General features: G+C 45.3%; 1 protein-coding gene across 4 annotated transcripts in view; it reads left to right on the forward strand.

Annotated features, from left to right (window-relative positions):
- Positions 1-12123, forward strand: part of LOC131065840 (D-lactate dehydrogenase [cytochrome], mitochondrial) — a 283265-nt gene that overhangs the window by 113840 nt on the left and 157302 nt on the right. For all 4 annotated transcript variants that reach the window (XM_058000480.2, XM_058000478.2, XM_058000477.2 and 1 more), the window contains exons 7-9: positions 2304-2364; positions 2680-2716; positions 2805-2866. In XM_058000480.2, coding sequence (XP_057856463.2) covers positions 2304-2364; positions 2680-2716; positions 2805-2866 — 160 coding nt within the window. The remainder of the gene's footprint in view (positions 1-2303; positions 2365-2679; positions 2717-2804; positions 2867-12123) is intronic.

Raw genomic sequence — 12123 nt, forward strand, 5'->3', positions numbered from 1 at the left:
TGTGGCTGGGTTTTTCCACCTTCATAAGGAAGGTTTTCCCAGGGTAACTTAGTGTTCATACTGTTCGTTTGAGGTGAATTTGTTTTCCTGATATAATCTGATCATAAATTTAACAATCGTCAATCACAAGGGCCTTAATTAAGTGAGTCTACATGTAATGTCCCCTTCCTAGGTGAGAGGCAGTTGAGCAGGAACTGGCCTATCATTTGGTTCCCTTAGGCCAATGGAGTGAAGAGGGAACCCATTCTGAGTCATGGAGCCTTGTAGGGGGATTTGTGAGCTGATTCAGACATTCAGACGATAGTTCCCGGGGTGTTTGAGAACCATTTTGGATCATTTGAGACCATCTCCTAAATTTTAGGGAGGGGTCCTATTTTTTATGGAGGACAACTAGTTAACTGGTTGACCACGCGGAGGGCCACGAAGCATATCAAGATCGCTTTTGAGCATTTCCAGAGGTTTGGAGACAATTTCCTACTTTCTAGGAGGATTCCTACTTTTTAGGGGATCACTGTCAGTTAGCCTACAAGAATCAGGTGCCATCGATGACCATAGCACTTCAGACGGAATTCCAATCTGAGTCCCGGATCTCTTTTTATTAATAAATGAGGAAATATTAAAAACTTAATAAAATAATAGTAAAGTGATATTATAATCAGTTTATGGGGAGATAAGTTATAATAATTCATTGGCACTCTTTCCTAGGCATTTTAGCAAATATTACTATAATAACGAAGGGGCCAAATTAAAATAATGATGGAGGCCCCTTGTGGTTCGATTTTCAGAAAGGGGCATAAATAAAATAAAATTATTTTATTAATAAAAGGGGAGATGAAACCCTAATTCAAAATTAGGGTTAGAGCTGAAATATAAAGTGAATTTGACAATCATTTTGACATTGAGTTGTTTATTTTTTGAGAATATTATCTTCTACAGGTCTGCAACGAGTTTGGCAAAGTTCTGGAGTGGAATTGGGGACTAAAACCTCCATTTCTTGGTGATAGAACAAAATCCCTCTCACTTTTCAACATACCGATTTGCCTGGAATGCTTATATCTAGTCAAGGAGGGCTAAAATCAGAGTTTTAACGACAGCTACAGCAGGTTATCATTCTGAAATTCAGTTCTGGGCAGGAATTTGATAATTTTCAGTGAAATTTGTGCACAATTGGGGCCAGCCGTACTTTCCCAGCTAGGCCCGTACCATTCTAGCTAGCCTGGGAGATCAAATAAATAAACAGGAGGGTTTTGGAATCAGATTTTGGTAGAGAATTCATCGTTGGGATTGAATTAAGGCAGATTAGTGGTTATTTCAGAGAATCGATATTTCATTTGAGCTACATGTGCAATTTATTGTGGAAAAGAGGTCAAATTTGGCGTCTTCTCCTAGCAAGGTTTTGGAAATCAGTTTGGGTCTACATAATTCTTTTCCAATTGTTTTTGGTAATTCATTTTAGAGTCAATAAGGTCTTTTGTAGCTAATTCCACACTCTGGGAGCTCCCACATTAGCATGTATTGAAGTTCAGTCATATAAGGAGGCTCAACCAGGCAAGCTCGGAACTCTTGGTATGCAAATTTGCACCTTGAGCAAAAATAAATTGTCTTTCCTTCTCAAATTGCACTGGTGTAATAAAAATCAGAGTTCTGATTTTCAATTTTCAGAATTAGTTTAGTTTTCTATTTGTATTGTATCTATTGTGCAACGTTCTAAAAGTCAATGACATACTATCCTCAAAATCTCTTCAAAACCCCAAATATGTACACGCTGGTCAAAGAATTTTATACAAACCAACCGGTCAGGTTGTGCCAATCAGCAGTTGGCATCTTTCACTACAGTCATTTAAATATAGATCAACAAGTCTTTGAAATAGCTATCTCAGATATATATGGACGCTTCTTCAAAGGGGCTTCAAATTCGTTTTAACTATGTTCCTTTTGACTTAAATAGTGGGTATGGTATAATAGGCCTTAAATTCAAAGCTCAAAAAATGGGGGAGTAAAAGATATATTTCAAATTGACCAGTTTATTCCATATTTAATTCAGTAATTTTTAATTTCTGCCTTCAATTTTTTGATTGTTCTTTACCTAAACGTTCTTGAGATCTCCAGTTTATTCAAGATTGGAGTTCTGTTTGTAAAAGTTTTTAAAATATCCAACTTATTCAAGACTTACAAACTAGCCTATTGTTTCCATGTTTTTATGTCACTCAGTCATTATTTTGTCTATGATGTAAATTAACTTAACTAGAATCCTCTTTGGAGGTTTCCTTTTCTGATGGTACTTTGTTGTGCTTTCCATACAGGACCTGGAGCTACAATTGGAGGTATGTGTGCAACACGTTGCTCTGGATCTCTTGCAGTAAGGTATAGTGTTATTGATATAATGTTTATAACTTGCAAGAGACTCAAGGCTATTGTCTTTTTAGGGTACTACTATTATAATGGTGAATTAATACATGCAGTATGCTTAGTTGAATAGTTGTGCTGACAGTTTGAATGCCCAGTATTGAAAACTTCAAGGTTGATTTCTCTTAATGTAGCAAGAATTGATGGTAACTTTTTCTTGGTAGTCATTTATTATTGGATTTCCAAAGCAGATAGCAAGGGTGAAATTGTGTATCTTCAAAATTATAAATTCAATTATTAGTACCTTTGATATGTCAAACATCTCTATTGCAGATACGGGACTATGCGTGACAATGTCATTAATCTAGAGGTTTGATTTCTTGTTCTGTAAGTATCTTCTTTCCATACCTTTTTAGAAGCTCTTTGTAAAATGCTAAAAATTGTTGCAATACTGATAGGTGGTTTTAGCGAATGGGGATGTCGTCAAGACAGCTTCTCGTGCACGTAAAAGTGCTGCTGGGTATGTACTATTAGAAGATACTATCCATTGAGGATGCCATGAACTCACATTGGAATTATTAATCTTTGTGTCATGTTTAAATTTTCCTATTGAGTGATGTTTACTAGCAATTTGTGGATGATCTAGCAGGGGCAGAGAATTGTAGAAAATGGAGCAAGTTTGTAATATGCAGCCGTCTTTGCTATAATATTTTTTGCCTTTTCCACTCCCTTAACAATTTGCTTGCAATGTATTGTTTTCATTTTGAGTGTTTAGAGAAATAGATGGAAATGCAGAAGTAGTTTTCACAGCAATAATATATTTCAGCGATTGAAATAACAAAAATAACTTTCCAAACAATACTTTTTCAAGAAACCCTCAACCATAATTAATTTCAAATCGGAAATTGCAATGTTTCATGAAAACATGAACTACCTAGATCATAAAATTGCATAACAAAGCCATTTCAAACATACCCAAAAAATTTGATTGACTTTGATAAATTAATGTACTTGCAACCAGCTCCAACAAGCTCCCAAAAATGGACGGCACAGGTAGAAAGAGTTTCCTTTGCTGATAAAACTGAAAGACAATGCAATAGGAACCGTAGACACCACTCCCAAGCCAAACAATTGATTTCAAAAACCAACTGGGAGCTCAAAAAACCCAATGTCACACCCAAGAATGGAACGGCCAGCTGCAAGGATGGTATGGCCAGCCAAGGAAGATACAAACAAACAACTCCTCAAAATATCCCTTCAATTGAACTCTACAAGTTTGATGTGCAACAATCTCTAGAAAAACTGAATATGAAACTCCACAAATAAGCTCTATTGTGATTCCTATACAAAACCACCAAGAAATCCTTTAGATTGGATCTTTCAGCAGTGTAGAAGATGTTCCTTGCAAGGGTTTTCGCCCTCACCAAGTCTGAGATATACCAAGTCCAATCTCCAAAACCACAAAGGGTTTTCTTAAAGAGAAATATCATAAATCACCAAATCAACTTGTCTCAAATGAAGGCCAAAACCCCAATATATAGAATCTCAATGAGAAATTAGGGCAACAATAGATTAGGGAAGCTCAAATACAATAAAATAATAACCCTTGTCCTTTTCAATATTTCACTGATCTCTCCTCAAGTGGACGTCCCTTTTCGCTCTTTAAAATATCAACTAAATCTTTTATTTTCTTTATAGTTTATGAGGCCGCATAAAATATTAAAATATTATTTAACCTCCTTAACTTTTACATCCACTTTATTTCACTTAAATTATAAAGTCACTTTATAAATATATGTAAGTGAAACAATAAAATATTGTTTCCCAGCCTTAGCGAATTCACAAAGTCTTGAAACTAAAGATTTTGCACTTGAAGCTGAAGGAAGGCTGAGATAGAGACCAATTACCCAAAATAGCGCTTACTATTGTTGTTGTGTAGCTAGGTTAGATCCCTTCTAGGGCCGACCTAGTGCACAAAATGTCAAGTGGCCTGTCGACCTTGACATTTAGAAATCTTAGTTGTAATATCCGATTAAGGGTAGGCCCTAAATAGGGCGAATTGATTAATATATAACTTGTAAATTTTAAATAGGTCAAGACCTATTCAATGTAACTTGTAAATAAAGTATTCAAATTATTATGACTTGGCGCCAAAATGAATAAGGCTGACCAAGGTTTGTAGTGGGCTTGAACTCATATATAAGTAAGATCATTTGAGGATCAAAAATATAATCAACCAAGCGAATACTCCTACTTCTGCTGTGCGAACTTCCTAAGCAGCGAATTAATCATCTAAGGCAGCGAACTATTCAGCGAATCATCTTCTACCTGGGTGAACTTATTCTCAGGCTTGCCGAATCTGCTCTTAAGTCTACCAAGCCTGCTCCTAGGGTGCCGAACTTGATTCAAGGTTGCTGAATCTGCTCCAGACCTGAAGAAATTCATCCTAGGGCATGCAACTATCACCATATGGTCTGAAATCTGAATTTTGGGCAAGTTGATCAAGTCTAATCTGAGTTGTGAATCGGATAAGTTACTTGTATGCCCTAGAGGGGCTATGTTGTAATTTGCTGTTATATTTAACCTAATTGGATTTGAGATTTCTTGCTGGGTTTTTCACCTCCAAGAGGGAGGTTTTCCCAGGGTAACACTGTGTTATGTGTTGCATTTATTTTCTGTCAGTTTAATTACTAAAATTAACATGGTATCAGAGCTTGGTTCGTAATACTTGTAATCAGATTTAACAGGCATATTCTGTTTGCCCTCTCGGGTGAATAACTTAAGACATAAAGAACATAACGCAGAATAATGCCGTAAATATCAGACAAAGTACATCAGATGTTCTATTCATAATAAGTGTATTTTACAAGTTACATTCCGAAGTATAAAAGGGTACCGAGGGGGTGCGAGCGCCAACCATCGCACCGCAACTTCCACCCCTCGGTTGCCAACTAACCAAAACATTTACACATAATTAACTAATGTTATTCTCGTGTACAATAATGCCGCCAACATCATCCCCCCCAAAAAGAAAAGTCGTCTCCAGGCGACTTACAAAAATGGAGATAATGCAACCTATACAATATATCTGAAAGACTAGGGAGGGGGCTGAGAAAGCGTCCCTGAAGCAGAAGTGTGAGATGTCGGTGTCTGGGCCGCCAAGTGGGCGCGGAGCTCATACACCTGCTGAGTACATGCAACCACATCCCGTTCCGCCACCAGTACCTTCTCTAAAGCTGTCTTCACCATGTGTGCGGCTTCCAACAACTCCTCTTTTGTATCCACGGCCTTCGTCGCACAGACCAACCGAGTCTGCTTGGTTGCCAGACGAGTCTCTACCTCAGCCTTTGCTGCCCGGGTCTCAGCCGTCTCTATGCGGGCCATCTCTAGCTATGCCAACAACTGCGCCCTCTCGGCTGCCCATGAGGCGTGCTGACTGGCCACCTCCTTCTCCAACGCTACTTGGGCAGCCTCCCTGGCTGCAGACTCCTGCTGTGTATGTCTCAATGTATAATAAGCATCCCGGTAGACCTGCTCGATCTTGCGGACAACTGCCGTCACCCGACTCTCCACAACAGGCTGACGTAGCCTCCAAGCCTGGAGCATCTCCTCTGTCTCCGCAGTCGGCCACCCCTGAGACTCAAAGCAGGTAGCAAAGGCTGTCGGGCAGCCCACTCGCATAAACTGTAAGACCTGCTCTAGCTCCACCACCACCTGCTGCAATGCTTGCGTCTGGGCAGCGGCCACCACCCGCCTACCCCTCGTCACCATATCAGCCATGTCAGCTAGATAGGTCTCAACATCCTCCCCCGTCTGTGCCGAAGGCTGTGAAGTCCCTGGTGGAACGGTCACTACTGTATCCTGCTGTGAAGGTACCGCCTCCGCCACTGAAGGTGCACCATCTCCTGGTGCCTTCCTAGTAGAGGCGACCTCCCCCGCCTCGTTCCCAACTGTGAGTCCATGTGCCTCCCCTGACGAGTCATCCAAGTTGACTACCTCTGCTCTAGTCTCTCGACACGGTGAGAATACAACAGCTCCCTCCGGCTGTGCCAGTGTCATCTGAAACCGCTGTGTGAGCCAGCTCTGCATAGCCTCAAGGTCAGCACGCATCTCCGTGACCGGGGGATGGTTTGCTGTCGTCGGCTCCTCCAACAACGAAGCAGAAACAGTCACCACAGCGTCACTACCCACGACGTCCAACCGCACGTGAGGCTCGGTATCCTCCACCTCCGTCAGTCCCTGCTCCTCAACGACCACTACTCGATGCGGTGACTCCTCCGTCCTTGACTCTGCCATGTCCTCGGTAAGTGCCGTTGTGGTTGGGCCCAACGGTGCTCCCTGGTGGTCGTGTTGGAAGGGACCAAGTGTAACAGGCGTATGGCTCTGCCCGAAGGCCGGAATACAGGTGCCGCCTACTCCAGATGCTGGCACAGGCGTGCCCATCGGTAACAGAGGTGGGGCAAACCGGACTCGTACAGGCTCCTCCGTTGCCTGACTGCTATCGCCCTCCTCACCTTCCGCCTCCGAATCCTCCGTGCTGCTGGAATCCCTCCCGCTGTCAGGCTCCCCTGAGGCCGAGGCCCTATCTACCGCCCGTTTCTGCTTCGCGGAAGAGTGCCCAATGTCCAAGTGCCTCCAATACATTATTGGAGGCTCTCCTACTGTCAACGGTCCCTGCAGCCGTACCTCCAAGTCGTCCTCCGGCACTGCTTCCGGCGTGGCCTCCAGGAATAACCCTATAGCGTAATGCGGCATATAGAATGTGCGATGCTGGAGCGTCAAAAACTCATACATACGCTCTGCTAGTAACGCGGCCCAGTCATATATGATGCCATTCATTAGCCCATTCATCAGCATAATCTGAGGGAGGGCAATGTCCGACGCCCTACCCGACCCTGTCAATTTGCTCTTGATGACATCCATAATGCATCTCCAGTGGCCCTCCGCAACAAAAGTCTTACGGATTCCGTGACCCTTCGTGGCTCTAGTCACACTGTCCAACTCTGCTGTCGTCAAATTCCGGGAGACTAATTTAATCCACCGCTCCTTCTCCTCTCGTGTCATCTTTTTGGCCTTCAAGTCTATTTTCTTGCCCTGGCTGCCCGGAATGCCGAATACCCTCGTGAAATCCCCTGCTTTGAAGGATATAGTAACATCCCTTCGGAGGTATTCAAACGTGCTGGTGCATGTATGCCTGTCCAAGGTGTCCACCATGAAGCGTAGGGCACCCTCGTACTTCCGGATAGGGAACACGGGCATCCGAATAGCCCACTCTACTTGTGCCTTACGGAGGTTTTGCTTTACCAGGTCATTATCGGGGGTGTCCTGCCACCATTTTCGGCATTCCAATCCATTCAGGCCTTCAAAAGTAACATTCTGTGGCGTCACTGTGTTTTTTGCACTTATGGCAGCCTGTGGTGCTTTCTATTTTTGTTTTTGCTGGGCGCTGGCATCCATGGTGCCGCCTGCAACACGTACTCCTGAAGCTAAAATCCTAATATTTGCTGCCCCTATCCCTCTGGCTGCTACTGGAAGAAGCGTGCAGCTGTTTCTTCCAACTCCTTTTCCCTGCTGAATCCATCAATCTCCGTGTAACTGATTGCTTGTTTAGAAAAAATCTACACCTTCGTAACGGCCCTCTTTTTTTTTTGGCTGCTGCTGTGCGGCTGCTTCTTCTTTTTCTCCCCTGTGCGTGGCCTGTGTGGTGTCTTTTTACGGCGTGTTTCTCTTCCCTTGCTGTGCGTGGCCTGTAGTCGGGTTGTGCGTTGTGCGGTGGTCGGGCTGTGCGGCGTGTGCGGACTGTTCTTCCCTTTCGTGTCGCGTGGTGGTCGGGCCGTGCGGTGCGTCTTCCTCTTCTTTTATCCTTCGCGTCGTGTGGTGCGTGGTGGTCGGGCTGTGCGGTGTGCGGTGTCTTCTTCTTCCGCGAGGGGTTTTATTGCCAAGGCGGGGAAGTGTTTTATTGTTTGCGTGAAGGGGTTTGTTCGGTGCAGTGTGTGGTAGGTTCATGTCGCGGCAACAACCTTCGGTGGCTCCCACCGCACGGTTGTTCCACCGCACGATGGTGTCACCATCGGTGGTTCCACCGCACGGTGGTGTCACCGTCGGTGGTTCCACCTTCGGTGGTCCCACCGTCGGTGGTTTCACCGCATGGTGGTGTCACCTTGGTGGTCCCACCGTACGGTGGCCACTTTCCTCTTTTTTTTTTTTTAAATTTTTTTTATTAAATTTATATATTTTTATTTTATTTTTATTTTTTTTTCAATTTAGCGGACTGATTGACTGGAGGGTCCTGGTTCCCGCCGTTCGTGATAGATCTTTAATTTCGACCCGTTGACTGCGTCTGGTATCTCCTTCCCTTCCAGCGTCCACAACTTTATCGCCCCGTTCGTATTGACCTCACGTATCCGGAAGGGCCCTAACCATTGGACTTTGAATTTCCCAAGTTTAATTTCGTTCTTCCCGTTGAATTTTAACACCAGCTGTCCGGGAGTAAGCTTCATTCGTCGGAGATGCTTGTCGTGCCACACCTTCGTCTTTGCTGGGCTGTTTCTGTCGCCCACTGAGCCATCATCTTTCGTTCGTCTAATTTGTTCAAAGCGTACAGCCTCTCCCTTAGGCTTTCCATGTCGCCAAGGCGATTATCGATGGCAATCCGTAGACTCGGCACCATGAATTCAACTGGCACCACGGCTTCTTGTCCATACATTAGCTGGAAGGGAGTCTGTCCAGTGGTTACCTTGTAAGTTGTTCGGTATGCCCAAAGTACTGACGGTAGGCGCTCCTCCCAGTCATCCCTCTCCACTCCGCAAGACTTATATATCACCGACATTATTATTTTATTTGTGGCCTCCGCCTGGCCATTGGCACGTGGGTAGTACGGGCTTGAGAATGAGTGAAAAATCTTGAAGTCTGATGTCAACCGCCGTATGACATGGTTCACGAAGTGGCCTCCCCGGTCGCTGGTCAACTGAATAGGTATACCATATCGCGTAATGATTTGTTCATAAATAAATTTCGCTGTGCTTACTACCGAATTATCTTGGAGAGCCCTTGCCTCCACCCACTTGGTCAAGTATTCTGTCGCAACTATAATGTACCGGCACCGTCGTGTGCGGCTGGCCTTAAGAGGACCCACAAAGTCGAGTCCCCATCGTTCAAAGAGTTCTTGTGCATGCGACGGGTTGAGGGGCATGAAGTCCCGCTTCAGAGGTTTGCCCGCCCGTTGGCAAGTGTCGCACCCCACGACCCACTCCCTGGCGTCGTGGTGTACCGTTGGCCACCATAGTCCTGCGAGAAGCACTTTGCGGGCTGTAGTGTCTGGACCCATATGTCCACCTGCGGGCCCTTCGTGTGCCTCCCTTGGTACACTCGAGACTTCTTCCTCCATGACACAACGCCTTAATATTTGGTCCGGCCCCATTTTGTAGAGTAACCCGTTGATGAGCGAAAAAGTCCTGCTCCTTAATACGAGTTTTCTTCGTTCCCCTGGAGGCATACCCTCCGGAAATTGGGACGTCGATAGGTACTCTCCAATCTTCCTGTACCACGAAGGGAGTACGGCTATTTGGAACAAGTGTGCATCCGGAAAATCGTCATTTACTCCCTCTGGAGGTTCCCCCGACTTAATCTGGGACAGCTGGTCGGCTATGACATGGCTTCGCCCTGGTCTTACCACAATTAAAAATGTGAACTCTTGTAGTAGCAATAGCCAACGACTTGTCCTCCCCTGGATAATGGGCTTGTTTACTAAATACATGAGTGCCTGGTGGTCTACGTAAAATGTGAATGGTGTGGCCAGGAGGTAATGACGGAATTTCTGTACGGCATAGACCATACCGAGTGCTTCACGTTCTGTGGTACTATAGTTTTTTTCCGCCTTCGAGAGCAACCTGCTGGCAAAATAAACGGGGTGGTCCAGCCCGTGCCCTCCTACTTGGGCTAATGTAGCCCCGATGGCATAGTTTGAGGCATCCACATGAACGTGGAATTCCTTATCCCAATTCGGGTATGCCAGTATGGTCGCTCCCATCAACTTTGTCTTCAGCTCTCCGAAGGCCTTGCTCTGTGGCTCTGCCCAAATGTATGGTTCCCCTTTCCTTGTCAACTTATCCAACGGGTGGGACACCTCAGCGAAATTCTTGATGAACCTCCTGTAGTACCCCACATGACCAAGGAAGGACTTTACCCCCGTGACGTTCGTAGGAGGTTCCATTTCTACTATTACCTGAATCTTGTCTAGGTCTGTTTTCAATCCTTCTTTACACACAATGTGTCCCAGCAATCTTCCCTGTGGTACCATGAATCTACATTTCTTCGGGTTGAGGGCCAACCGTGCCCTCCGACACCTCTCTAGGCACTCCCCGAGAGTTTTTAAGTGGATGTCCTGTTCGCTGTAAATAGACCAATCATCCAGGAATGCTTTGAAGTTCCCCACCGACATCTTGTCGAAGATGTGCAAGATGATGCGCTGAAAGGTGGCAGGCGTATTGCATAGACAGAAGGGCATTCGGTTGTATGCGTACACACCGTCCTCCACCACGAAGGTTGTTTTCAGCTTATCTTCCTCCGCAATGGATATCTGGTTGTAACCAGAGAACCCATCCATGAAGGAATAGATTTCATGTCCAGCTACTTCCTCCAAGATGCTGTCGGTGAAGGGTATGGGAAACGGGTCTTTAATAGTGACAGCGTTTAGGCACCGGAAATCTACACAGATCCGGATCTGATTGGCCTCTTTCTTGAGGAAAATCACAATGGGGGACACCCATTCGCTTGTTTGCACTCTGAAGATTATGCCTGCTTCCAACATCTGCTCAATTTCGTCGTTCACTCGTACAGCATAATTTTTGTTCATTCGGTACGACCGCTTCCTCACTGGTTGGGCTCCCGGTACCAATGTTATTCGGTGCACACATAACTCTGGGGGCACACCCTTCAAGTCCTTGTATGTCCATGCAAAGACATCCTTGTATTCAAGGAAAATTTTGAAGGCTGCGGCCTTCAACACTGGATTCCAGTCATCTCCGACAAGGATGATCTTGGGGTCACTTGTCTCCCCGAGATTCGTTTCCTTTAACTTGGCTTCCTGATACTTAATGGGCTCCCCCTTCAAGAATTGGTTTGTCGGCGTCTCATTCACTGCTGCCTCCCCTTCCTTATACTCGCCATATTCTGGGGGAAATATATCTGGTTCTTCTTCGATGCTCAATACGTTGCACGAGGGTGTAAATAGTTCATAATCTCCCATTTGCCAATGGAAGAGGCCATTCAAGGAGTCCCCATCGTCCCCTGAGCATGCCTCCAGTTCTAACACCCCTTCGTCACTAGGCTCCATGCGGCATCCATTTCCACCCTCCGCTAACTAGTCTCCCTCAGATTCCGAGTCGGAGGAGGAGGCTAACTCCTCGCTCACCATCTGCGTACAGAGATCGATTACGTACTTCCTCCCGACGTTTTCCAAAGAAACGGTATTCCGCTTCCAGTTATGGTTCGCTTTTGCTGCAATGAGCCACCCCCGCCCCAGGATGGCATCATATCCTTTCTGTTTCAGGGGGATTACCACAAAATCCAGCACGAATGGCTGCGTGCCGACCATCACCTGCTGGCCCATGAGGGTACCAAGGGGTTTAATCCCATGTTGGTCTGCCCCTAGTAGGTTGAACGTAGGGGGCCACAACGTAGGCTTTCCCAATTTTTTCCATGTCGCTTCTGGGAGTACATTTACTCCTGACCCTCCGTCCACAATAGTGTTTGTTAAGGTAGTCCCTAGTATACCCA

Source organism: Cryptomeria japonica, chromosome 6, assembly GCF_030272615.1.
Source record: "Cryptomeria japonica chromosome 6, Sugi_1.0, whole genome shotgun sequence".
In the NCBI taxonomy this organism is placed as follows: domain Eukaryota; kingdom Viridiplantae; phylum Streptophyta; class Pinopsida; order Cupressales; family Cupressaceae; genus Cryptomeria; species Cryptomeria japonica.